General features: G+C 40.2%; 2 protein-coding genes across 4 annotated transcripts; both read left to right on the top strand.

Annotated features, from left to right (window-relative positions):
• Positions 1 to 5,638: 5,638 nt before the first annotated feature.
• On the top strand, positions 5,639 to 7,387 carry higd1a (HIG1 hypoxia inducible domain family, member 1A). The gene is made up of 4 exons (XM_026149958.2): positions 5,639 to 5,997; positions 6,492 to 6,566; positions 6,708 to 6,842; positions 6,977 to 7,387. The coding sequence occupies exons 2-4, from the start codon at positions 6,497 to 6,499 to the stop codon at positions 7,051 to 7,053; spliced, it is 282 nt and encodes a 93-aa protein (XP_026005743.1). The 5' UTR covers positions 5,639 to 5,997; positions 6,492 to 6,496; the 3' UTR covers positions 7,054 to 7,387.
• Positions 7,388 to 10,688: 3,301 nt separating this feature from the next.
• ccdc13 (coiled-coil domain containing 13) lies at positions 10,689 to 21,481 on the top strand. Of its 3 annotated transcripts, none has more exons than XM_026150871.2 (13): positions 10,689 to 10,834; positions 11,070 to 11,262; positions 12,349 to 12,497; positions 12,606 to 12,748; positions 12,837 to 12,920; positions 13,018 to 13,131; positions 13,245 to 13,349; positions 13,509 to 13,679; positions 14,563 to 14,739; positions 15,488 to 15,694; positions 15,806 to 15,915; positions 16,425 to 16,487; positions 19,178 to 21,481. In XM_026150871.2, the coding sequence occupies exons 2-13, from the start codon at positions 11,075 to 11,077 to the stop codon at positions 19,257 to 19,259; spliced, it is 1,593 nt and encodes a 530-aa protein (XP_026006656.2). In that variant the 5' UTR covers positions 10,689 to 10,834; positions 11,070 to 11,074; the 3' UTR covers positions 19,260 to 21,481. The 3 variants fall into 3 exon arrangements, with proteins under 3 accessions (XP_026006656.2, XP_026006655.2, XP_080148378.1); XM_026150870.2 differs by having other exon boundaries at positions 13,015 to 13,131; XM_080292252.1 differs by lacking the exon at positions 16,425 to 16,487 and having other exon boundaries at positions 13,015 to 13,131.
• The last annotated feature ends 5,651 nt before the right edge of the window (positions 21,482 to 27,132 follow it).

The following is a 27,132-nucleotide window of genomic DNA, read 5'->3' as shown; positions in this document are numbered from 1 at the left end:
ATGGGAATGAATATGAACCATGTTTATTTAATTGTGCTGTCATAAGGTTGTCTGGAAGGCCGATTGCTGCTCTCCCACTTTTGTATCTCTACTTTAATCTCCTGTGTACACTCTGTTCTGGCATATAATTGGTGGTAACTGGACCATAATTGCATGAAGGAAATACCACAGGCTCATTAGGACTTGAAAGATTCTTTTGATGTTCATTCTCAAGAAAGCTGAACACAGCGCAGAAGCTTTTGGAGAGGCACGGCCAACTACTATTGTTAAGAAACAAACAATTTATTCCTCTGCTTCAGATAACGGGCTTGTTTGGGGTGTAATTTACAAAAAGTAAAGTGCAGTGAAATCTTTTACATCAGGAATATAGGCAACTATTTTTTGATACAACAACAAACCAATCATAGTATATAAATTGAGTTGATGATATTAAATTCATCATAATAAGTAATTTTCTAATCAAATACTGTGATTTATTCTGGCACAGTGAAGCCTCCACAGTTCTCGTTCTCAGTGTATTGTTATTAGATGGAGAGGTTGGGTTCACAGAGTTCTTTTTCTTTCCTTTTTTTTTGTTCCAGCAGCATCATGGAACAGCATATGCAGCACGTTGCAGGCGTTGCACGTGACTTGAGGCCACAGTTACGTCATCCCCGAGATTAACACGAGAAGCAAAAGGATTCCCTTACACCTACTTCCGCGACCGGTTAAATAGAGATTAGTTCACACCATACAGCTCTCTCGCTTCGTTAAAACTGCAACCCAATAACACACATTAGAAAACAACAGGCAGAGAGCTATTTTGCATCATGTGTCCCCATTTTTACTTTTTATTCAAAGGCGTTTTACCGATCTCACGTTGCATTTAGGACACCTCGGAAACAAAACGTTTCCTTACAGCAATTCAGTGAATTAGTGTCAGGCGTGGCTCTTTTGTAGCCCCACCTCCTCACATGACCAGGAGAACAAATCGAGTGGGAGGGGTCATCATGATGTCTATCATTGGCTATCCGATTGTTAAGTGATGACGTGACGAATCCTACTTCCGGGCCTAAAGTAGTCTGCGTTTAATATGACTTTTGTGTTGTTAACATGTTTAATGTTATGTATTTTCTTCTATTTAATCTCAAAAAGCTCCCAAAACAGTCAGTGATCACTGTTGACCTCCCTCGGCTTTTATTACCACTAATCATTTATTTAAGCTCAGTTTTTAAAACCTTACGATACAGCCCAGCCCATGCAGCATATATGAATGACTAACTATCTCAGTTGTTCTCCTGGCTGAAGTTTGGTCCTTTTACAGCATCCTGCCATGCGATTACATTTGTTCCTGACCTAGGGTTGCCAACTCCCTGAAAAATAAATAAGGGACACCTCGTGGCCAGGGCCGGGCAACCCAGTTGTCTTCACCCTTCCCAGTGTGGTAGCTCTTTTTTTGTGTGTGAAATTATTTTTTAACCATTTGACTTGAACTTGATTTAAGCAGATGCATATTCTTTGTGATATGACCATATGGGAAACAAATGATCATTTAGCCATTTATTTTTAGCTCACAATGACAACATTAACACAGTAAAACAGGTCTCTTTCTTAAACAGAAGCCTGTCATGCTTAACTTTTGAGAATATAAGTAAATCTTTCTTTAAAAGAACTCTGTCCTGCTTAACTTAAAATTATATAAATTAATAGAAAGCAATAGAACGAAAAATATTCTTGTAACAGTGCACATATAGTGCATTTAGTACAATTGGCTTCAGTTGAGGTATTATTTCAGCTTTTCTAAAGCTAATCAGCTGCTCCTGTTTGTAAACCCACTTGTTCCCATGATTACGCATCTTAACTCATCATCATTATTCATCTATGTATTACTTTTATGTATTAGTGATCTATTTGTTGTAATCATCTATCCTTGCAGTTGTTTATTACACAAAATAAATTATATTATTACACTTCTGGCCACATAGCCCTGATATTCACTGCACATGCCCATATTAACCTTAACCAGAGGGTTTAAAAAAAACAAACCAGTGTTTACATACCATATCTGCTTCTGCCATGGCCTGGCGGACAAAAAATTGGTAAAGGGTTCCCCGAGCTTTCATGCCCCTCATGTTCTTCATGTGCCCACCAATAGAAGCATGCCTATGGAAAAAGTGCGCCAGCACACAGTGCAGTGCGCTTTATAGTGCACTTTTCCAGCCAGGTGTTTTCCTTTTCCCATTCCTCCCTGTACTTTTGCAGCCTTTTTTTTTTTCTTTCTCTGAGCGAACAAACATTGCTGCTCTAATGCTGGGCTCACACTGTGCGATTTTTGGCCCATTTTGAGCCGATTTTTGAGTCGTGCGACCGATTTGGTGATCAGCCCGATTTTGGCCTTCATCGTGCGTCGTGTAGTATACGTGGGGTAACGAGAAGCGATTAACACCTCACGACCAGCTCCCGATCATCAATCGCTCGTGAGGGTGTCACCGCAGCTGCTCACGCGCAAACAGTAAACGTCGGTGAAAAAGACGTTGCAGCACAGCTGTGCAGCGTGTGATCTGGACACAAGCGATGGAGGCACAACTTGTAGAACTTTGGAAAGCTCATCCGAGCCTTTTCCATGTGGCATCACAAAATTATCACGACCACAACAACCGTGAAAATAGTTGGATTTACATTGCTGCTCAATCACAGCTGCCTGATCAATGTTTTTCATTAGCAATTTAGCAAAGTTGATGTGGTGGTGTGTCTGTGTGAGTGAAAGACAGAGAGAGCGAGCGACAGATTTTCTGTTATAACCTTCATTTTATGGACGCACAGTGTGCCGTCCGAGGCGTTTGTTTCCCTGTTGGCCATGCTTGTTGTTGTGGTCATCGGTTGTCTTCCGGTATTTTCTCCGTAAGCGACCTTTCCTCAACCAATGAGATAAGCGGTAATCTGACTTGTCATACTCGAATTGTCATAAGTGTGCTGTCAGCTCATTGGTCACAAAGCAGGAGAGGGGCTGGGAATTATGTTTTCAAACAAAGTGTTAATTCCATTAAAAGTTATAGACTACTTTTGATTCTCACTGTATTACGGGACAAAGTGCGTCCCTTATTAGCTCAATACGGAACGTGTACTTTTGTTTCTAAATACGGGACGATTCCGTTTTTTAAGGGACGGTTGGCAACCCTATCAGTGACCACCGAGAACACTCACGTTAACTTTTATCGAGTGGAAAAAAAGTTTGCTTGTTTATATTATGCTAACATAGCTGTGTCGCTAGCGGTCACGTAGCACATCATTATATACCAGCTAGCCAAACTTCAGTAACCCTACAAACGTCACTGCTGTTTAGTTTTCTGTCTTCATTTATGTTGGAAGTGATAGCAGAGCTGTACGTTTTCATTTGTTTCCAAAACCCCGCAGTCAGGACATGCTATATTGTATTTAGATAGAAGCTAGCGAGCTAACTATCTGCTAACTTCTAACTCCGTTAAATGTCATAAATTCCGTTTTCATGGATGCCTGGATGTTAAACTCAATTGTTACACCTGGTAGAGCAGAACACTGATCATTTTATTAAAGATGAAAGACTTTAGACAGTTTTTCAACTCTCAGTAATGCCATAGTGATCGTTTGATATATGGACCTGCAGCGGAGTTTAGGTCCAGACATGGCTAGTGACGTCAGACCGAACAACCGGATTGAATTTACTACTCTATGTAATGTTTATACATCTCTCTCTCTCTCTCTCTCTTTTTAAACTTTTAGTTCTTGCCGTTCTGTTAGCCGAGCCACCAGAGTGCACCAGTTGTCCTTGTCTTTATACAGTCATGGAGCCTCTTATTCAGAATTCATTTAAGCATTTTCTTTGTAATCTCATCAAGATTTTCAATCTTTTACATTACTAACATCCCCCCCCCCCCCCCCCCCAACAAAAAAACAACAACAACATCAAAATATTTAATTATTATTAAATAGTGATAAAGGGTGGCATGGTGGTTCACAGCAGGTTCACTTCTGTGTGGCGCTTACATGTTCTTCCAGTATCGAATGACTTATCATTTCAGTTTAAACTGTAACATACTTATCCTGTATTTCAGTGTACTTAGCATTGTCCAAAAAGAAACTTGATGTACGAAGGTGTGCAAGTGTATGCGATTGTTCAAAAAGGTTCTTGAAATTCTTTAACACTTCTTTTGCCATATAATAAAATATCTCCAGGATTAAAGGGTCTGGCCCACTTATGTCCCACACCATGTAAAATGAGTTTGACATCCCTCAAACACAGAGGAGCTCCCTGACTCGTCCGCCAGACTTCTGTTTGCTGATTTCTCATCAGTGTTCAACACTCTGCAGCCTCATATCCTGGCCACTAAACTTTCCTCCTGATTTCACCTGGATGATCAGCTAATCCTGTGGATATTGGACTTTTTGACCAACAGGACTCAGAAAGTTCGGGTCAACAACTCTCTTTCCGGTCTCCGTTCCACCTCCACTGGCTCCCCCCAGGGCTGTGTGCTCTCCCCCCTGCTCTTCATCCTCTACACCAATGACTGCAGATCCACACAGCCCAACTTTCACCTGGTGAAATATGCTGATGACAAGGTTCTCCTGTCACTGCTGTCAGGCCCCTCACAACACCATGGGCCCACTCTTCAGGAGTTTGTAGTGGTGTGACAGCTCCAAACTTGAACTGAATGTGAGCAAAACCAAAGAGATGGTGGTGACCTTCTCCAGTCCTATAGGCAGAGGGAGCTGGCTGCTTCAGTCCCCACCACCATCCATGGGAAGCCAGTGGAGGTAGTTGAGGAGTACAAAGAAGAAGAAGAAGAAAGTGTGTACATTATTGTACTTTATTGAGCCCCGTGGGGAAATACCTGGGAACCATCTTTGACAACCTCCTGATATTCTCTGCCAACATAGAAGAGATTTTCAGAAGGTGCCACCAATGGCTATACCTCCTTGGGAAACTCAACTCCTTTGGAGTCAGCACACCCATCATGATGACTTTTTACTATGCCTTCCTGGAAAGCATTATGACCTTTTCCATCACCTGGTGGATCCACTCCCTCAGCCTTCAGAAGAAGAACAGACTGCAGCACACTGCATCAGTGTGCTCTAAAATCATTGGCCTGCCTGTCAGAACTCTGGTACAGGTTTTCAGCCAACAGGCCCTTAGACAGGCAGCCTAAATCATCAATGACCCCTCTCACATTCTTCACCCCGCATTTCAATGGCTCCCCTCTGGGCGACGCCTCGGCTGCATTTCCTGCAGGAGAGGAGGAGAGCAACCTTTGTCCACAAAGCCACCCTGCTTTTTAACTCCAGCCAATAAGACCATTTTCCACACCCATAAACATAAACTACTCTACACTCTTTTTATACTGCCAACACTTTACTCACTTACAGTTATTTATTCAGCTTTCAGTCACTTTAATTTTAAATCTGTGTCATTTTAAAACTGTATATATACTGTATATTCTGTGTATTTATTATCTCACTACTATTGCCTGTTTATGACCTGTCCTTATCTTCAACGTCATGCTGCTCTATTGTGTCTTAATTGCCCCTTGGGGATAAATAGTCTTTCTGATTCTGATCCCTGACCAACAGCAATGACAGTATAGTAAACTGAAACAAAACCAGAGCACATTAACACATACAGAGAGTGCTCCAGCATATCCTTTGTAGACACACATTACTCTAGGTCACACTGGGTCGTGTTCCACATGTTGTGAAAATGCTAACAGGACCTCATCCACTTTCTCCGCCTTCTTGAGCTTGTAGGTCCAAGGCTTTCGAAGATGTTGCCTGTATTTACTACATTCTCTTGGAACGTGAACACAGCACAGCGGTTGCTGACGTCAGGCATGCGTATGAGGGAACTGTTATGTAGCACGCAGAATGTATCACGTAGATGCCGGCTTATTACTTCCTCCATAACTACAGGCTGCTGCTCGGAGGAGACGTAGATCTCCGCGGATAATTCTTTCACTGGTGCTTCCAGCTAACGACACCTTAAAGCAGGTAAGAGGGAGCCCTCTTCAGTTCGGTGGAAGTGTCTTTACGTGCTTTTTAAAGTGTAGCTCATCTTAACTCTAGAGTTGTTGCTTTTCCACATTTTTCTCCCGCACCACACGGAAAGGCCTCGCAGCTGAATAAAAATTCTTCCCTTTCAAAATATCTAATATTTAAATATAATACTACTTAAAAGTGTCGCGTCATATCAGGCACAGTTGTTTAATGTTAGGTCTGTGAAAGATGGGTCTAGTCCGTGCCCTTCATCTGTCACCTCTGAAGTTTTCATGTCCTGTTAATAGCGACTCTCGGGCCTCTTTCGTGGGAACGACTTTTAAAGCCTGATTTTGGAGATTTTTTTTTGTGTGAGGCACAGCCTGATACTTCCTGACATGTTTCTCTATGCGTTTTATTGGTTTCTATCAGCACTGAATTAGCTTGCATGCTGTACTGCTACACGGCCAACAAACGTTTGAACTCAGTCGACCTCGTTCTTGTTTCAGGCGAGATGTCTTCTTATGAGGAGAGTGAGTCCAAATTCTGGCGAAAGGCAAAGGAGAATCCATTTGTCCCAGTCGGTGAGTACATATTATGACAAGGACAAATAAAATATGTGCTCAGAAAAGTTTAAGTTTTGGGGTTTATTGAGTGAGTTTTCAGAGGATTTGGGGGATATGTTGCTGTCTTATTTTTGTTTTAGTGACTTTTGCTTTTTGCAGGGATGGCTGGATTTGTTGCTATTGTTGGCTACAGGCTGATGAAAATGAAAAGTCGTGGAGATACAAAAATGTCGGTGCACCTGATTCACATGCGTGTAGCTGCCCAAGGCTTTGTGGTGGGAGCAATGACTGTTGGTGGGTCATCTTTCAGTTCTTACTGCCAAACTGCAACCAGTTCTTTATTTGTGATTTGTGGTTTGAACCTGAAATCATAATACTATAAACACGAGTCATTTTACATGCTTCTTATGTTTTGTTGTTGTTTTCAGGTGTCCTGTTCTCCATGTACAGAGATTACTTTGCAAAGCCTATTGAACAAGAACAGAAAGCAACCCAACCCAAGTGAACATGGCCTCTTGGACTCATATTTTATGTCCCTTAGTATTGCCTCATATTAAGGTGTGCACAAGATTTGTTTCACAGATGTCCTGACTTTTTTTATGCACATGTCTTCTGTAAATAGCTGAAACTATTTGATGACACTGTGCATAGTAGGAGTTGTATTGATCCCATCAGATTTTTCTTGGTGTTATTATCCCTGATAGTTTGGGGGCATTACTGAAAGTTCATCTGCTCTTGCTGTGAGTGAAATATCTACAAAATAACAAAATGAAAATGTATAAACTTTGCTGAACATGTGTGTTACTAAGTTGGGCCTGGATTAAAAATTAACCACCAAATGCTACATATTTATTTTTTGTCTCGTATCAGCTAACCATCCCTGTTCATTTCCTGTACTAATACTGGGATGTTTGCCAGATTAAAATTGATTGCACCTGAGCTCATATATTTCTAAATGAGCATCTCAGTGCATTTTGGGTATTTAAAGCCGTTCACAGCACTTGGCTGTCAGATGGAGCAGAGCCCTAAAGTAAAAAATAATGATAGTGATAAAATAACTGATACTGGTGGTGTTGAGCTATCTTATCCTATAGAAAAAAATCTATATAGCCATTATGTTGAAACTGTGGAGAAAAAGGCTTTAATTCTGTAGCTTTTATGCAGTTTCATTGTAATGGTGAAATTCTTTTATTTATTTTTTCACTTCAATTTAGCACTGGCTTCCGTGGAACAGCTATACACTGTGTAGCAGCCTAGTGTTTAATTAGTTGCCTTGTGAAGTTATTCTCTAAGCTAAGTTGTACACAAGTACAGGATGTCATTTTAGAGCTGTTGTTTTTTTAAGTGTTAAAGAAAAAAGGTTTTTTTTGTGTATGGATTTTGGTACCTTGATGTGTTTTGACTGTTAAATGTTGTCTTTGTGCCATTATATTGTTATTGATCACCCATCTTCTGGGTTGTGTAGTACACCTACAGCAGCTAAAACCCTTACAGTTAACAGGAAAGGCTCACAACACTGTAAACTAATGAACTCAGCAGCATGAAAGGACAGACTCTACAGTGATCATAAAGTTCTCCCCAAGTTTGAACCACAATATAACATTGCAGCTTTTTGTTGTTAGGGTCTTTTTTTTTTTTTTTTTTTTTTTGAGCTTCTCACTGACAACACAGTTTCTAACAGGTCAGGTAATCTTCTAACCCTTTCTAATTCTACCAAATAAAGCTTCTGTGATTTGCTCAGTCATATGCTGTTTCTATTCACTTTCTTATCAGGGAATGCCTGGCATCATTTTAAGCTGGGATAAATGCTTTGTCACTGTGACTTTGGAAAGTGTGTAAACAGGCATTTCCTTGATATTCTACCTGACGCGTGCCATGTATCGTGTTACATCCTGTACCGAAAAGAGCACACCTATCAATGGCATGCGTAAACATGCACAGATCCTGCTGTTATCTTCATTTAGTTGTCTTGCACAAAATTATGCAAAAACAGCATCAGTAAGAAAGGTGGTAGAGTGGTGACCTCAAACAGACTCCACATCTGAATGTATGTGAAGTGACACATAGTTAGGGTCCCGTGGCACGGGTGACTGCATAAGGTCCAGGGGCCCAAATCAGCCTGGCTCCAATCTGGACAAAGCTATCCAGTGGGATACTAGAAAATGCCAAGGAGTGCATATATTTTGAACTACAGAAGTTTTAATGCTTTGCCTATTCTTACAGATCCCCACCACCTAGTGTGATCCGTAACATACCAAAGTACAATAAAAAAATTTGTGAGTTCATAAAAAGTTTATATAATAAATTTATAATTACAACAATTTATGTAATTTAATTAAAATGAACTCTCTTTTTCATTTTTTTCAATGATTTTAATTTTGTTATTTGTGCTACTTTGATATTATATATATACTTTGTAGTAGCCACCAAAATGTTGTTTAACCTGTTTTGTGCTTTAATTGATGCCTTGTTAAGCTATTCCGAATATGTCATTTCTGGTCTTGAAGTCAGAGTCTTTCAACTCTGTTAACTGATACACTATTATATTATTTGTATTCATTTTTCCTCTAAACGGGGAATTAATTGCATCATTTTGAGGTATGAAAATGCTTTGTCACTGGGGCTGCTGTGAAAATAGGCATTTCCAAGACATCGTATAAAGTCTACGTGACATCTGCCGAGTATCATCTTACATCCAGTACTGACAGTGTTGGGAAGGTTACTTTTAAAATGTATTCCACTACAGATTAGAGAATAAATGCCCCAAAATGTATTTTGTAATGTATTCCGTTACGTTACTCAATGAGAGAAACGTATTCTGAATACTTTGGATTACTTAATATATTATCATGCTTCTTTACAACTACATGAATGTACTATTGCTGTGTGATTTACTACTATTACTGAAGGTTACTCTCCATACCAACACCAGCTAGATTTTTTAATCTTAACATAAAATGAGCAACAGTATGGTGGACATTAGGTAAGGCTGCGCTTTTGTGTACAACCCCCCCCCCCAATACTGTGTTGTATAGTCTGTCTGCTGTCAGGATGAAGGACATATGATAGCGCTCAGTCCTACATTGTAGCTTTAACAGTCTACTGCTGAAGGAGCTGCTCAGGGACAGATGCTGAGAGTTGTTGTCCATAATGGACATTAGCTTGGCTAACATCCTCCTCCCATCCACCTCCTCTATGGAGTCAAAGTGTCATAAAAGGTCCTTGTAATGTTCTGCACCTCTCAAAAGGCTTCAGCTGACCAGCAGATGAAGACAACTTTGGTCGTTCTTGTACACAGGATAAGAGTTATGACCACTCCAGTTTCCTGTTAAGATTTGTATGTATCTATCACTTCCAAAACTATCCAACCCGTGGATGTTACAGTTACAGGCCTACATTATCACTGCAATATACAGCTAAGCAAAGAGTTATGCCTTTTTGCTTAGCTGTATAGCAACATGAAACAACAGCAAGGATAGGAAGGGGCCTGCCAAATCAAATATGTGGAGCTAACTGCTGTGCTGACCTCTTGTGACTAAAGGAGTAACTCAAAGTAGCTTTGATCTGATCGCATGCTTAAACACCATAGAAGAGTACCTCTGGCTGTGATTAAAACCACATTTACAAAAGATCGTAATTAAAATTAGTTAAAAACACTATACTGGGATGTATGGTGACATAACATGAAACAAATTGAGCCTATCCAAGCTGTCTGAGGGCAAGAGCTGGGGTACACCCTGGACAGATCTAATGTGAAATATATTAAACTAACTAACTAAATTAAAATTTCCAATTACATTTTTTTGTAGTGGTGAACAATCTACAATCCACCGGAGGGAGCTGCAGTACAAGTAGCCTCCTTATTTTCCACTACACTGGAAAATAAAAACAAAAGAGCAAAAGAAGAACAAAAACAATGGAAGTTTCGCAAAACCTAGGCTATACTGAACGAATACTAGCACAGTGCCCAATAAGTTTAAGAAGCACTGCAGATGCAGAAGGTGCTTTTATCTGTCAGTGCAGTTAAAAAAAATGAAGTAAATACATTTGTGCCATAGAAAGTCAGACTTTGAATTAAAGGTGACATATCCAGGGCACAATTAAAAAAATATGTTTTAGCCTTTATAAGCGTCCCCTGGTCTCTATGACTACATTTCTGCTCCCGCGAGATGTTGTTTTAAGCTGAGCTGAGTCCCCGGATGGCAGTTGCTATGGATACAGGAGTTGTCTTCACCTGTGGTGAAGTTTACAACCAATTTGTTTACACGGACCCGACTAATTAACAGGTGAGATATTTTCTCTTCAACTTAATCTCTCTTTAAGGGAACTTTTCGCTTAGGCTCAGAAAATAGTCTTTCGGTACGTACGTACGGTTTACGTACCGTAAACGTCGACTACAGACATCGTATTAAGGGCATTCTCTCTGTGTCAGATAAGAAGCACAACACGACATAATAGTTTAAGCCTCAGCATTGATTCGATTATAATATCAACCTTTAACTTTCCAATGCCATAAATCAGAGATCATGGAGTCTGAGGATCAGCTGAACGAACTGCGGCTTCAGTTTCAAGCACTGCAAAAACAGCAGGAAAAAAGGAAACAGGAGAGGAAAAAGGAAACACAGCCAGACAAGCTCAATGACAGTGGCGCTCAGGATGATTTGGATCTGTCTAACCAAGGTGTTCAGGCAAGCTGTGATGCTCCCCAAAACAGGTGAGACTTAAATTAAATGTTTTTCAAGGTATTTTCCATAAATGTTGCTACATAAACCACTATGAAGGAATATATTATTCAAGACTGGAAATCTTTGTCATCTGCATGCAGTCATGTGAAAAACTAAGTGGCTTGCAGCAATAACTTCGAGTAATCATTTTCTGTATGATGAATTTTGGCTCACTCTTCCATACAGCAGTGCTTTTGTTCTTTGAGGTTTGCAGGGTAGGTCCCATGGCCTGATAAGTCAGGCTGAGGTCTGAACATTGACTTGAATTGCAACACATTCTTTTGTTGTTGTTCAGTCAGATTTGCTGCTGTGATTGAGATCATTGTCCTGTGATTGCATGATCAAATTTCAACCAAGTTTGAGTTTTCAGACAGATGTTCTCACATTTGACTCTAGAATACTTTGGTACTGTATACAGAGAAGCAGTGACTGCAAAGTGCCCAGGTCCTGTGGCTGCAAAACAAGTCCAAATCACCACCCCTTCACCACAATGTCTGACAGTTGGTATGAGGCGTTTTTGTGCTGATATGCTGTGTTTGGTTTTTACCAAACATGTTGCTGTGCATTATGATCAAACACATCCACTTTGGTGGACATTGTTCCAGAAGTTTTGTGGTTTGTTGAGATTCAACTCTGCAATGCCATGCCATGTTCTTTTTAGAGAGAAAAGGCTTTCTCTTGGCCTTTCCAAACAAGCCATACTTGTTCAGTCTTTTTCTAATTGTATTGTCATGAACTTCAATATTTAACATGCCAAGTGAGGCCTGTAGATTCTGAGCGTTGCTAAGTCTGTCCTTGGGATGAATTTGCTGGGACACCCACTTTTTGGAAGATTGTGGCATCTGAATGGTCCGGACCAGTAAACTGCCAAAATTTCTGCTTTTCATAGCGCTCACACTTTCTGATGATCAGTTAATTGCACATGGCTGCCACTAACCCATTTAAGGTAACCACTAAAGGTGGACTCAATTTTTCACAGGACTGTACAGAATCCCATGAAAACTGTCATTTTCACATGGTTGTAAATAACCATTCTGTCATGTTACATTCATCCTTGTTCATTTTGTCTACCATAGGCTGTTGCACATTCAGAATAAGGCCCTCCTTGACCAATTGAGAGAGCTAAAGGATGAAAATGGTCGGCTCTTCAAACTTCTGAGCGAGAAGGATTTTGAAATTAAGCACCTGAAGAGGAAAAGAGACGAAGAAAGACTGGCTTTAGCAGGTATAATGTAAATTGTTTTACTCTTTTTTTTTTTTTCTTTTTTTTTTTGCATTGAGATGTTACAGACATGTGACAGCTTCTTCCTGCTTCATCAACTCATCTGTTTAGGTACTTCAGGCTTGGCAGGAGCTGTAGCTGCCACCAAGATTGTTGAGCTATCCAAGAAGAATAGAGAACTAACTGCTGAAATTGAGCAAGAGAAGATTAAATGTAAGCAAAACGGCAACAGAATCAAAGAGCTTGAGAGAGAGGTAAAGTTTTGCTTTATGTGTATCATTTGAAATAATTTGATGCATGAAAATTTGTCCTTCTCAGAAAAACTGTTGTGACTTTCTGTAGCTGCAGGCCATGCTGGTACATGGTGTACCTGGGCAAAAAGTAGATTCAAAGTCACCAGTTAAGATCTCATCTGAAGAATGTGAGGTAAGGAATAATAACAAAAGGAACATTTTGCTGTAGGGTCCTAACTAAAATAATGGCATCACTGAAAGGATCATTTATGACTTGTTTCTGAAAGCAGGAAAGTGCACTGGTTAAATCTCTGCAGGAAAAATTAGCAACTACCCAACTGAAGGTGACTGAGTATCGCAACCAGGTGCAGTCTGCCAAGCAGGAGTTGAAAATGGCACAGAAGGTAGGAGACTTACTTTATTTTCTGTCTTATATGCAATCACTCAAGAAGAATATTTTATATCTGAATGATTTTTCACAAGTGACTTATAGATTCTAAAATATGAACTACTTCAGGTTCTGATTAGTGAGATTGGAGAGGAGGTCAACCTTCAGCAATTACTAAGCTGCCCTGGGAGCTTTAGAGGTCGAGCACAGCAGATACTGGCTCTGCAGACAAGGGTAGGTTCAAAATTGAAGTTGAACTTGATTTTACATAAATGTATTTTAAAGTTACAACATTATAACCAATGAAGTGCTTTTCAAAATAGTGAGTTCACAGGAAAGCATAAAAAAAAAACCCTGAAACTGAACTGATGATGAACAAAACTTGAACAACAGGTACGAGAGCTTGAGCAGCAGCTGAACAAATCAACACAACAAAGGCAGTCAAGTGTTCTGAGTGGAGAGGAAGAGTTTCTGGGCATGGGTGTTCTTCAGAAAACTCCTCCTCAGGAAAGAAATGTCAACTACATCCGCACTATAGAGAAAGAGAAGAGGGTAGCCCTTGAGGTATGTATAGCCACAACCACAGAGGCCTGCAGACCAACCATCAGTTGCTTGGCGAAAGTGTGTGTGTGTGTGTGTGTGTTTTTCTTTTTTTTTTACCAATGCCAGCCACTTATTAAATGAAAATTTGAATTTCAGAGATATATAAAAAGTTCTTATTTCAAACTGACTATGAGAAATGGGTCCATGCATTCATATCAAGCAGGTTAAACTGTATTGCTGTAAGAGAGTCCTTACACATATGCTGTAAGTTCAGCATTTTATTAGCACTCAAGGAGCGAAGTCACAACAGTGGTTCCAAGTTCAATGCAGAATTACATTTAAAACCCTTCTATTAGTTCATAAAGCTCTCAATGGCTTGGCACCCCCAGTACATCTCTGACTTGCGCAGCCTCTTTAACCCAATTAGACCTCTCAGGTCAGCAGGTGCAGATCTTTTGGCTATTCCCAAAATTAGATTTAAGTGTGCTCAGGTGCTTCAGTTACTGTGGTCCTGTTGTTTGGAACAAGTATCCCACTGACTTGAGGTCAGACAGACTCAAACCATGTTATCCTCACAGGCTTACAGTTAATAATTGTGTGTGTGTGTGTGTGTGTGTTGACTTGTATTTTATGTCTCTGTGTTTTTAATCACCTTGAGCCAGTGCAAACCTACATACGTTTTTCTGATTTCATTTCTTATGTTAAGAAAACAGACTTTACATGTAATCAAAAAAAGAAACTGCCATTTAGTGCCTGCTGGAAGTCACGTGCATGTTGGATTGTGAGAGGGTTGTTGACTGGTCTCTCTGTCTGTTTAACTGGGACTTAGGCAATGATTTTATATGAACATAGACATTACATTGTTAATGTGCTAAGGCCCTTCTCTCCTTCCACAACTGTGCAGAGGCTCTCAGTGGATTATGAGGCGCTCTTGAAAGAACACAAAGATGTGAAGCAAAAGCTGGAAGCCTCTAAAGCCAGGAGCAAAACTCTATCTGCTGAAGTCAAAATTCTGAAGCATCAAATATCAACCCTGATGGAGAAGGGGAAACACGATGATGAGTTCGTGGCTGCTTTGATGGTAAGAAATTAGACTGGAGACAAATATCTGGTTAGAGTCGTATAGATTCTACCTTTTAATAAATGTATATATTAATAAGAAAGTAGGTATTGTAAGACTTTAAATAAGGTATCTCATGCATGATTACACTATTAATAGTTTTGTTAAATACCATGGCAGTTAGTACCTATGCCGGCTTGTACACATACACAAGAGACACGAGAGTTCTTCTTTACTGATGTTTACTGTGCTTCTCTTAACGTACACAGGTACACCGTAGAACTGGTGAATACAAATGTACAAGAAAATTATATTTCAGCATTAAAACATATTACAATATAAAATTCACAAAATATAAACAAACATACTACTTTGGCCTGCAAGTAGACAAACTGGTGTAACTGGAACTTAGGGCTTATTTCTTCTTTCTTAGCTTGACTTTTACACAGCTAGACCGTCACCATGCGCAGCTTCTCTGACCTTACTTCCCAAAACAGGAAGTGACCTCTGCCCTTACCTTATACCAAAAAAGGAAAATGTTAACACAAAAATAAAACATACAAAATAAAATGCGTTAGTTACATTATCATTACAAGAGCTCCGCCTAGTGGTCAAATACTAACATTTCACCAACTGTTACAGTACCAATTTCACTTGACATTTATGAGTTGAAGTCAACATACTGCAAAGTAGAGGATATCCTGTGATGTGTCCATGCTTTACTACTACTGTTCCTATAAAGTGTGTATATCTTTTCTACCTCTGGCAGAAGCAGCAGGCCCAGATGCAGATGGTATTAAAACAACTCAGCCAAAAGCAAAACGTACAGAGCAAGGTGATGCAGCAGAGTGTAGGACAACAGCTGAGCAACATACCTTCAGAGCACAGTGCTATCATCCAGAGATTTAAGGAGATACTTGCTGAGAAAGATGCCATTATCAAAAAACTACAGAAAAAACAGCAATTCTCTGATAAGGTAATCAAGAAATAATTACCAGGGTTTTTTTTGTTTTTGTTTTTTTATTTTTGTGCATTCTCCGAGATTCAGCATGAGATGTCTGACCAGCAATTAAACGTGTGTTTATAGGTGTTGAAGAACGATGATGTGCACAGACAGCCCAGCATCAGGATAACAAACTGTACTTCTGCTGTTTCCCCAGAAGAGGGAGACATTACCAAAAGAATTCCATCTTCAGGGTACTTGTGCTGGTTTAATATCTGATAATCATTAAAATATGCTTATTGTTAGTTTAGCTTAGTGGGTCCCAATCTGTGGGATATGGATCCATTGCACGTGGTGAGAAATAAAATATTTAAGCCAAAAATTACTTAAGTAAGATTAAGCTGGGAACCTTTTTTTTTTTTTTTTTTTTATTTTTTTTTTTTTAGGTTTGAGAAAGAATTATGACGTGTTGAGTAAGAACTGTTTTAGCTTCATACAACTTTGAGGAACCCTGATTTACTTCTTTAGGACAGATAATTTTTGTTCATCTCGTCTTCTGTTTTGCACTTGAAACCAGCCTCTGAGGCTAAGTGTCACACATAGCACTGATATCTCTCGTCTTGTCTAGAAACATAAAGCTAAATAATTACCTAAGGTTAACATTGGGGTGCACTGTTATTGGCGTATTGATGACTGTGATGTTAAACACTTCTGTATTCCTGTGGGATTTCTGTTTACCACCTTCAAATGTTTTGTTTTTCAGTTCAATTTCTAAATTTGGTCACAAACTGGTGCTGCCAGCTGTGGGAAGTGGCATAGAATTCACGTAAGTTTAATGTGTACCATGTCTGCTCTGTACTGACATGGGCATCACTATGAAATTAGTAAACAAAATTCCTGACTGTGACATGATAACCCAAGTCCTCTTTGTGGAGAAGGACTAACAAGCTTGAGAGGTCTGTAGAATATACTGCAGATGTTCTTTAGTTGTTGTTTTTTTTTTCTCTTCAGTCTATCGCTCACAGTGTAATTCTGTCAGTGGGACAGGGTTGTGAAATGCACATCTTTGTGTGAAAGTATAGATCGAAAAATACCACTTCACCTGAAGGCTTAAAACAGTTTTGATTGATTCCTCCAAAATACCCAAACAAAAAAACAATAGATAAAAACATCGAGCAAGCAGCACAGGTCATGAAATGTCTCCAAAAGCGAGATAGTTTTCATTTTCTTACAGAGGATCCAGATTGCTGTAGCTAACAGCTCTCCAGCTTGATCTGGAACGGCATCTTTATGCCACTGCTGCTGGCTCTCTTACTCGTCAAAGATGGTGATGAAGGAGTGCTTTATTGGTGAAAAAAGGCCAGTTGAGTCGATACCCATGTGGTGGTTGTTGGTTGTTTGGTTGTTTTGTTTTGTTGGGGTTTTTTTTGCAAATGAAGTGGTCGGATGATTCACGCAAATGTTCTTTCTTCACAATCTCAAGTTTGCACTTTTGCGTACTGCACAAAGCTAAAGTAGCCCATTTTATTTTCTTGTCAGTGTAAAAATTAAATGCTATAATGCTGCACAACTAAAATGTTAAATCAGTTTGTATATTTCCATCCCAAGATTACAAACACAGGGAGGCTATTTCTGTTGGTGTTTGTTCATTTTATTTATGCAGTGCACACCACAGTAATGACTGTGGTGTGCACTAATGAGAGCGTGGTGGTTTATTTTACAGTTTTCAATTTAACGTCAGAAATTTAATGGTGCAAAAATGAAACTTTATATAAAATTACACATATTTATCAAGCTAATAGCTTGTCTGGGTAAGTATAATCTACAGTGGGGCAAAAAAGTATTTAGTCAGCCACCGATTGTGGAAGTGCCCCCACTTAAAATGATGACAGAGGTCAGTAATTTGCACCAGAGGTACACTTCAACTGTGAGAGACAGAATGTGAAAAAAAAATCCATGAATTCACATGGTAGGATTTGTAAAGAATTTATTCGTAAATTAGGGTGGAAAATAAGTATTTGGTCACCTCAAACAAGGAAAATCTCTGGCTCTCACAGACCTGTAATGTCTTCTGTAAGAAGCTTTTCTGTCCCCCACTCGTTACCTGTATGAATGGCACCTGTTTGAACTCATCATCTGTGTAAAAGACACCTGTCCACAGCCTCAAACAGTCAGACTCCAAACTCCGCCATGGCCAAGACCAAAGAGCTTTCGAAGGACACCAGGAAAAGTATTGTAGACCTGCACCAGACTGGGAAGAGTGAATCTACAATAGGCAAGCAGCTTGGTGTGAAAAAATCAACTGTGGGAGCAATCATCAGAAAATGGAAGACATACAAGACCACTGATAATCTCCCTCGATCTGGGGCTCCACGCAAGATCTCATCCCGTGGGGTCAAAATGATCATGAGAACGGTGAGCAAAGATCCCAGAACCACACGGGGGACCTGGTGAATGACCTGCAGAGAGCTGGGACCAAAGTAACAAAGGTCACCATCAGTAACACACTACAACGGCAGGGAATCAAATCCCGCAGTGCCAGACGTGTTCCGCTGCTGAAGCCAGTGCATGTCCAGGCCCGTCTGAAGTCTGCCAGAGAGCACATGGATGATACAGCAGAGGATTGGGAGAATGTCATGTGGTCAGATGAAACCAAAGTAGAACTTTTTGGTATAAACTCAACTCGTCGTGTTTGGAGGAAGAAGAATACTGAGTTGCATCCCAAGAACACCATACCTACTGTGAAGCATGGGGGTGGAAACATCATGCTATGGGGCTGTTTTTCTGCCAAGGGGACAGGACGACTGATCCGTGTTAAGGACAGAATGAATGGGGCCATGTATCGTGAGATTTTGAGCCAAAACCTCCTTCCATCAGTGAGAACTTTGAAGATGAAACGAGGCTGGGTCTTCCAACATGACAATGATCCAAAACACACCGCCCGGGCAACAAAGGAGTGGCTCCGTAAGAAGCATTTGAAAGTCCTGGAGTGGCCTAGCCAGTCTCCAGACCTCAACCCCATAGAAAATCTGTGGCGGGAGTTGAAAGTCCGTGTTGCTCGGCGACAGCCCCAAAACATCACTGCTCTCGAGAAGATCTGCATGGAGGAATGGGCCAAAATACCAGCTACTGTGTGTGCAAACCTGGTAAAGACCTATAGTAAACGTTTGACCTCTGTTATTGCCAACAAAGGTTATGTTACAAAGTATTGAGTTGTATTTTTGTTATTGACCAAATACTTATTTTCCACCCTGATTTACGAATAAATTCTTTACAAATCCTACCATGTGGATTCATGGATTTTTTTTTCACATTCTGTCTCTCACAGTTGAAGTGTAGCTCTGGTGCAAATTACTGACCTCTGTCATCATTTTAGGTGGGGGAACTTGCACAATCGGTGGCTGACTAAATACTTTTTTGCCCCACTGTATATTTGTCACTCCAAAGCTGTGTCTGTTAAGAAGAATTCCGTTGCATTAACTCTAATGCAATCCAACATTTGTCTTACTCTTCTAGAGAGAAAGTGATGAGCCACACATGTTTGGAGGCACAAGCACCAAGAGGAGCACCACAGGCCAGTGATCCTGGAGGAGTTTGAGAGGCCAAAATTAGATTAAAGTAAACACTGTCCATGCAGCATGGCTAGGACTGATATGCCAAGGCTCAGTGACAGCATGATGTGACAATATCAGGATTTTTTTCTTCTTCTCTTTTTTTTTTTCTTCTTTTTCAATTTCCCCCTTATCTTTCTTGCACGTGGCTATCACAGCTCTGTCGGCAGGAGCAGAGTCCCTCAGCACCATGGAGTCTCTGAGCAACAGGAACTGTCCACAGACAAACCTGAACAGACTGTCCAACAGTCCAGAATTTGTAAACACTTTATTTCTTTGACAACACTGCCTTAAACTGGTTCTGGTTCAGGAGTTTTCTTTCTCCAACCATAAGAGTTAACCAGACGACAGAAATAATGATGTGCGGCGGTAGACACGCTGCAGATAGCAGTGCTCATTCTGCCCGTCACATCAAGGTTGCACGGAGATGTTCATGTTGTTCTTGTATGTTGTCTCTTGGCTGGTCATTCAGCTGGAGGAAACGCGGGCGCTGAGGGCATCCCTAAAGAGCACTCTCCACCATGACCTGCAGCTTTCAGTGACGTGATGAGACAAGTCAGGCATGTTTTCCTGGAGGCTCTGTGACAGCACAGACAAGACACTATCCAGGGGAACTGGCTGGTCCCTGCTCAGCCTCACTTCCAGCTGAGCCCTACCTTCTCCTGTCACATGTGACAAAACAGCAGCCTGCAGGAGAAAGGAAAAAAAAAAAACTCTCCTCTTCAGCCACGCAAACATTATATGCATCTCTGACTTTCTCTCCATTTGAGTCCCCGAAAGACAGTTTGCGACGTAAGGTCGGGTGACCTCGGTTTAACGACTTAAGTACCTTGAGTAAAATAGCTTTCAACTTAACCCTGATGGCATCAGACAAGTGTCCCGGGTGATTGCAGGAGCGGTCGGTGCTGATAAGACGTCTCCCCGTGGTTTCACATCTCGTCTGCTCGCTGTTTTATAAATGTCACTGTCACATTTTATTAAATATATGTTTGTCTTTCCTCGGCTGGTAACCTTAAATGCATTACAGGTATCGAGACCAATGCTGTCTGTTTTCAAAGTAAATATTTTCTGTAAACCAAAGAAACATCCAAATTAATCAGTGAAAAGGAACCGAACCCTCAACAAATATTTTCAATACATTGTTTACCTTCATGGCGATGACTTTGGTTGATTTTTTTTCTTTCTTTTTTTAAGGTTTTTTTTGGCTCCATACAGTTGTAAATAAATGTGCGACAGGCCAGGCTAAATAGTAATCACCACAGTTAAGTTCCCAAATCGTTTCAATATTCCTATTAAATATTAACACTAATCATTTCTGACTTGAAACCAGTTTTGTGGGAATAGCGGTTGAAAATAACTGCAAACTCAAGCTGCACAAACTCCCACTGTAGTCCTCTATACATTCCCCAGAGCAGGTCACACATGTACAGTATATGGCTCTTAATCCAAAGGTTGTCTGGATATGCCCAGTGGGAGTGGCTCTTACATTCATACTAACATCCGAGTTATTTTCTTCCGATGTAGCCAAAAGGGTTTCAGCAGAACATCCCCCCCTTTCCTCCCTCTCCACATCACGCTTAATTTAAAACCATGGCTGAGTTAGTGTGCTGCTTCAAATACCGCACTATGTCTTCCAGGACCCTGTGGGAGATTGGCAGGTCCCCATTGGACTGAGCGAGAAAGTGCCACAAGACAAAAATATCAGAGTTTGGACATGATGAAGAAAGCCTTTATGCTCAGAGTAACAAAAAACAGCTTGTGTTTGAATACCTCCTGGATGGAAGGTGAGGCGCTCTTTAATGCAACAGAGTGAGACGTGTCACCGTAAGAGCAAGATGAGAGACGAGCAGATGAAGATTGCCAGATACGTATCAAGTGAGGAAATGTGCGTCAGAAAGGGTGTTGATGGAGCAAATGCTTGTCACGGTCCCTAACTGCGTCTGATTGCCAGGAAAGCGTTCAACTTCATATGGTTTTTTTGCGGGGTCATTTTCAAACTTTGCCACAAAACTGTACTTTATATGAAGCCAGCGTTTGAGCATTTTCGCAAACCTGTAATCGTATATAATTTTAACGCAGTGCATGACTGCAAGAGGGACATCATTTCCATCCTTTTTCAGTGAGCTTTTCTTTTTCAGACATGTTATACTGAAGTTTCAGTTGACCTAATATCAGGGATTAATGTGACTGCTCATGTTGACTTCAGTTATTTAAGAGTGTCATCACTTTCAAATAAATTACACCTTGCCAGACAATTTTATTATTGTTTTATGTAGCTGTATTACGCAGAAAGGTGTAGATTTATTCCAAAATGCCCAATAACCCACCAAACCAAACACAAACTTATGTAAACACAGCATACGTAAACAGCCTCACCTATTTGTCATTCCAAGTTTGAATGACTCCTTTCTCCATCCTTCTCCTCAGAGGTATTCCCTCGTTCTGGACCAATGCTTCCTGCAGACCATTGACTGCATCCAGAAACTAAAGTAAATAGTGCAGCTGTGAACGCAGAGGTTAAAGTTAGCCATCAGTATATGAGGGATCTGTGAACTTTGCTCAGGCCAGAAAACGGTTTGGACCTCTATGCGTCCATTCATCTCCCAGTCCCTCTCATTTACATGTAATGGAAAGAAAATAAACAGCAGGGTCCTAATGTGCTCATTTACAGTAAGTAGAATTAAAGTAATGAGTTTTTATCTTTTCCAGGTCGCGGTGAGGGAAAGGGTAAAGATCAAAGTGTACGGGGTGAGTTAACGACACTGAAATTGATTTTAAAAATCAGGTGCGGAGGTGTTCACTAAAGCCTCGTGAGGCTCGTGAGCAGATCACCTCAGCGTGATACTCATTTGTGCCTCTTGCACCCATATTTCAAACTTTTTGAGTCTTTTTTTGTTCATTTTCAAACTCCTTCCTTTGCTTACACTTCGTATATGTACAGTGCAGTGAGTCAATACTGCGTGAGCCCTGTAGTAATTTCAGTTTGCTCAGATATGTTTAAATACAAGTTGCATCACTAGATGGCAGTGTGGTCAGTTAAGTACAGTACTTGATGGCGACTCCTATGTTTTGATCTGAAGCCAAAAATGAAATTAAATGGATCCTGCAGGATTTATGTGACACTAACAGCAAATATGTGCATTATCGGTTCATACAGCAGAGTTTAATTGTCGTTATTGTGACACAGTTGTCATTTAATCATTGATTTTTCCAGCTTTTGGAGTTGATAAAAAGAATGAACACAGTTATAATACAGAATTATTAATACTGGAGACTAAACCAGCTGTGATGTTTTGGTTGAGATACTTGAGAGGACAACACACTGATTCTGGATCAGGGGGGCTGCTTACAAAAATGCTGTCTTGTGAAAAACTGTAGCTCCTCACAATCTGTGCTCAAAGTGCTCTGTCATTGAAGGCTGCGTTCCCCCCCTCCCCATTCGCTTTAGTAACCCAGTGTTGTTCTCGACTCATGGCTCTTCCACATCTAATCCTCCCGGCAATTTTCTCACTCTAAATTGAATTTTCTCACCATGTTGTATCAAACTTGGTAATAATCAATTTCTTCTGGAACCACTCCACCTTATATCCGATGATGGTCATGGGAAATAAAAAAGGATAAAAAAACTTCTTTGTTTTTATTCAGTATTATTTGCCCAACTTCTTTTGAACACGCTTGTTTCGTCATATGTATGCATCACCACTGGTGCAGATATCCTTTATGTTCCTGCAAGCAGACTTTCTGCCTGACTGCAGCTGCGTGGCAGGACGTCCTTTAACAAGCAAAAATTGTTTAATAAGTCCCTTAGTGAATGCTTCCATGTTAGAGTTGACATTTTGCTCACAGATATGATCACGGTTAATGAGATCTGCAGCCTTCTGGAGATGTGTGCGAGAGCATCACTGATAACAAGGGTGTGATTTTCTTTTTCTAGTTTTACCTTTGTCTGAAGGTTTTAAAGAAAGAGAGAGAGATGGAAATAATTGGGGGAGACAAAGGGGAATGACACACCAGCTGAGATGCAGTGAAGCCCCAGGAGGCCAGTTGCTCACAGAAATGCTGTCTGTGTATGTTTTCTGAATATAAATGTATGAATATTTGTTTTGACACAACAGTCACATCCACTAATTAACACTTAACAGGTCCTCAAGGTGTCTGTGCAAAATCATATAATGTAGCATGTAGGCGTGTAAGGGTGGAAAGTGGTTGAATATTCTCAGGCAAGACAACAGATACCCTCTAACTCTTTTCAGCTAATCATTCAGATTATGACTTCATATTGAATTAGTAAAACAGGGTACCACCCTGTGTGTTGTACTACTAACAGTTGCTTTATTTTAAAAAGCTGACACTTTTTAAGAAGCCTGATACATAATAAATAAATACATAAATAAATATATATATTTGTGTGTGTGTTTTACCATTGTTGTTTTCTACTACCATAGCATTATGTCTCTGAGCATGTTTCCTCTTTTGCACTGAATCTAGTTCAGCACATAGCCATAGGACGAAAATGTCAAACATTTTGGGAGACCTTTTGACTCCCTGCATAATAATCAGACAAGCCATTTGACCTTTTCTGAGGCATGAACATGCAACAAGTCATTATTATCATGTTTTTGACCAACACGAAGAAAGCAAAAACAAATCAGCGTCAAACAGTAAATAAAATGGGCAAGTGAATTAATTTTGGTGAAAATATCTGTTTGTCTTCTGCAGCTTATCTGGGTCGCAGGGGCAGTTTAAGCTGAGATTCCCAGACCACCTCCTCCCCAGCCACTTCCTCCAGCTCTTCTTGGAGGACGCAGAGGACAGCTGAGAGATATAATTTCTTCTGGGTCTGCCCTGGGTCGCATCCCAGTTGAGCATGCCTGAACTGCACTGACTCAGTGTGGTGGCGATGTGGCTCTATTCTGAGCCCCTCCCAAATGATCGAGCCCCTTACCCTAAAAGAGAGCCCAGCCACCCTTGGACGAAGCTCATTTCCACCACTTGTGTCTATGATCTAATTGTTCACTACTCACAGCTTGTGCTGCCATAAGTTTCCTCACCAAACTTATGGCTGCATGCCCATTACTACAGATACTGCACCAATCCATCTGCCAGGCTTCTTTTCCTTCCCTCACTTGTGAACAATGCCCCTGGAGTTGATGCTGTGCCTCTGAGGTGGATACAGAATCTGTGACAAAGGGCAGTCCTGGATCCTGAGTCCAACACCCACTGGGAACCAGCATGACTTCTTGCTGGGAATGCAAACCAAACTCTCACAACAGTTGTACAGGGACCAAATAGCCCATAACAAAGGGCCTGACACTCCATACTTCCAAAGTACCCCCTACAGGATATATCCTACAGGTCACCCCAAAGGGTGACCTTCAAATGCTCTCTCCAAGTCCACATAGCGCATATAAACTGATTTGTCAAATTTTCACACACCCCTGCATATCCTCAAGAGGATAAAGAGCTGGTCCAGTGTTTTCCAGAAGGAAAACCACATTGTTCCTCCTCAGTCCACAGTTTAATAACCAGTGAACTCTCTTCTCCAGTACTCTGACCAGGGGGCCACAAAGTGTAATTCCCTTTAAGTTGGAAGCGACACTGCTCCCTTTTTTAAAAAGGGAGGACCTCCATCTCAAATTTGTCAATCAGTCCCAGACTTCCATATGAGGCATGTAGAACAAGACAGTTCAACAAGAGCCTTAAACGTACATTAAGTCATTTTTTTAAAGTTATTTAACAGAAAAAGTTATATTGTACTCATGAATATACATTTATTACTGTGTAATTGCATCTTCCAACATATGATCCATTCCTATAAACTTAAAATTAACACATTTTTTTAAAAAAAAGGGAGAGGACACCGGTTTGTGGAAGCTACCATGTAACTTTGCTATCTTGAATACGGTGGCTGAGATGGACATCGCTGTTCTGCCTTATCACAGTCTATGACCAGCCAGTTACGTAGGATGTCTTATAAGTTACTTTTAATTTCATGATCACAGATAGCTTTTTAAAACACTATATGTCCATTTAACATTTGTGAGTGTATCTTTTCATCATTTCTTTGTGATCATTTCTTTGTGATCATGTCTTTCTCCTCCTCCACCACTGCTCTCTTTTCTCCCGTATTTCCATGTCTTCATGTTCTTCTTTCTCACCTCAAACCTCAAGCCCACCGCAAGCAATACTGTTATTTTTAGTCACAAAGGGTAGCGCATTCAACAATTTTTTAGCACTTTGTTAAACTTCAGAAATAATTAGGCAATAAAAAGTTCAGTGACTCTCGCTTGGTCCCCTTTATACACTGTTTGCAGGTAAGAGTACAGGTGTCCATAAGCAAGAAACACTTCTAACAAGCACCATTGCACTACTTTTTGCCATTTTTGCAGGAAGAATAATACACATCTTTGAAGGAATTTATAGTTCTCTTGGAAGTACAAAAAGTAAGCAAGTGTGCCAGCCACCACGGCTATATAGATGGCAATATTGTACTGTTGAGCAGTTTCCTTTTCCTTCCCTTTGTTTTCTTATTTTTGCAATTCATGCTCACATATATCGACACTAACAGTGTTATCTCTAAACACAGATTATGTGACGTGCAAGATAATTACTTAGAATAGATGCACCATGGTAGAGTTAATCCAAGAAGCCAAAAGATCCCTGAAAGCAACAAAACCAAGAAAAAACAGATGTTGTAATCATTGCATTGAAATGAAATAGCATGTGTATATTATCATAAATTAATTAGCTTGTGACTTTGTTTTCTACCACTGTCTGCGATTTTTATCCTGTGGGATTTTTTTGTGTTTGTTGCAGGTAAGTTCATTTCCTTACACTTTTCCATGATTCATTTGATAAGAGGGACCACAGGAAGTCTCATCTAATGCATTTGGCACCAGTGTATCAATATTCATTAGAGAAAACAAAGCGATATGTTGTTGTATAAATATTTTTGCTCACCATCAATTACGATCACAGTGGTATAGAATCAAACAAGATTTGGATTTGCTCAGGGCTTTGAGGTGCACTCAGTAGATATGTGAAGTGCTTCAAATGTAAAATATGAAGCTGATGCTTCATTTTAATACTTTAACCTTGGTTAAAAAAACAAAAACAAATGTGTAATGGGTGTGAATTGGCTGTTCAGTCTTTCATAACCATCTCATTTTACATATAAAATGTCACAACAAAGCATCATTATCACTAAGGGTTGCTTCCCAGCAGACCTGCTTGCCGCATAAATATAATGCTAAGCTAGAGAGGAGACACTCACTGTGTAATATATATATATAGTCTGTGAGGGGAACACAATTTCAAAGACTTCTTTTAAACTGCCTGTGAGATAACATTTTTTGACGAATAGCAATTTCATGGCAAAAATAAAAAACAACAACAAAAAAGAAGCTTTGTGCAAGCATATTGCATTAAACAACAAGAAAGGCTCTTTCATACACCAGTGGTTGGACCTAACAGATCCTGCACTGGTATAGTGATTACATCCTACACCTCTGTCAGAAAGCCAATCACAGGGAGCTATTTCTGACTAATTCTGCATGCAGATAAGGGTTGTCATTATCACCGAAACCCCCTCAGGATGGGGCTTCTGCCTTCTAAAGTAGTGTATGTTTCTCAGTGATTTTGATCAGGGAAGTCAGATTCAAGTGTGATGGAGGAACAGAAGTGTGTGTTCACCCATCAGTTTAAATAATACACGATGTCCCTGTTTCTTTGGTGATTACAGGGACAATTCAGACTGTTTTTAGCTATAAAGAAAACATTCAAAGACAAGGTACTTTGTCACTGTTAATTAAAGACTTACTCAGGAATGTGAAAAGGGCTGGATGGCAAAAATGGAGCTAT

Source organism: Astatotilapia calliptera, chromosome 18 (assembly GCF_964374335.1).
Source record: "Astatotilapia calliptera chromosome 18, fAstCal68.1, whole genome shotgun sequence".
Classification (NCBI taxonomy): Eukaryota; Metazoa; Chordata; class Actinopteri; order Cichliformes; family Cichlidae; genus Astatotilapia; species Astatotilapia calliptera.
Note: the sequence above shows the minus strand (reverse complement) of the source record. Positions and strands in the feature narration are given on the sequence as shown.

Excerpts from the sequence above, each read along its gene's own strand:
- higd1a (XM_026149958.2), top strand. The coding sequence starts at position 6,497 with ATGTCTTCTTATGAGGAGAGTGAGTCCAAATTCTGGCGAAAGGCAAAG. Across the intron at positions 6,567-6,707 it reads GAATCCATTTGTCCCAGTCG|GGATGGCTGGATTTGTTGCT; the intron begins GTGAGTACATAT and ends TGCTTTTTGCAG. Across the intron at positions 6,843-6,976 it reads GGTGGGAGCAATGACTGTTG|GTGTCCTGTTCTCCATGTAC; the intron begins GTGGGTCATCTT and ends TGTTGTTTTCAG.
- ccdc13 (XM_026150870.2), top strand. The coding sequence starts at position 11,075 with ATGGAGTCTGAGGATCAGCTGAACGAACTGCGGCTTCAGTTTCAAGCA. Across the intron at positions 12,749-12,836 it reads TCAAAGAGCTTGAGAGAGAG|CTGCAGGCCATGCTGGTACA; the intron begins GTAAAGTTTTGC and ends GACTTTCTGTAG. Across the intron at positions 15,695-15,805 it reads AACAGCAATTCTCTGATAAG|GTGTTGAAGAACGATGATGT; the intron begins GTAATCAAGAAA and ends GTGTGTTTATAG.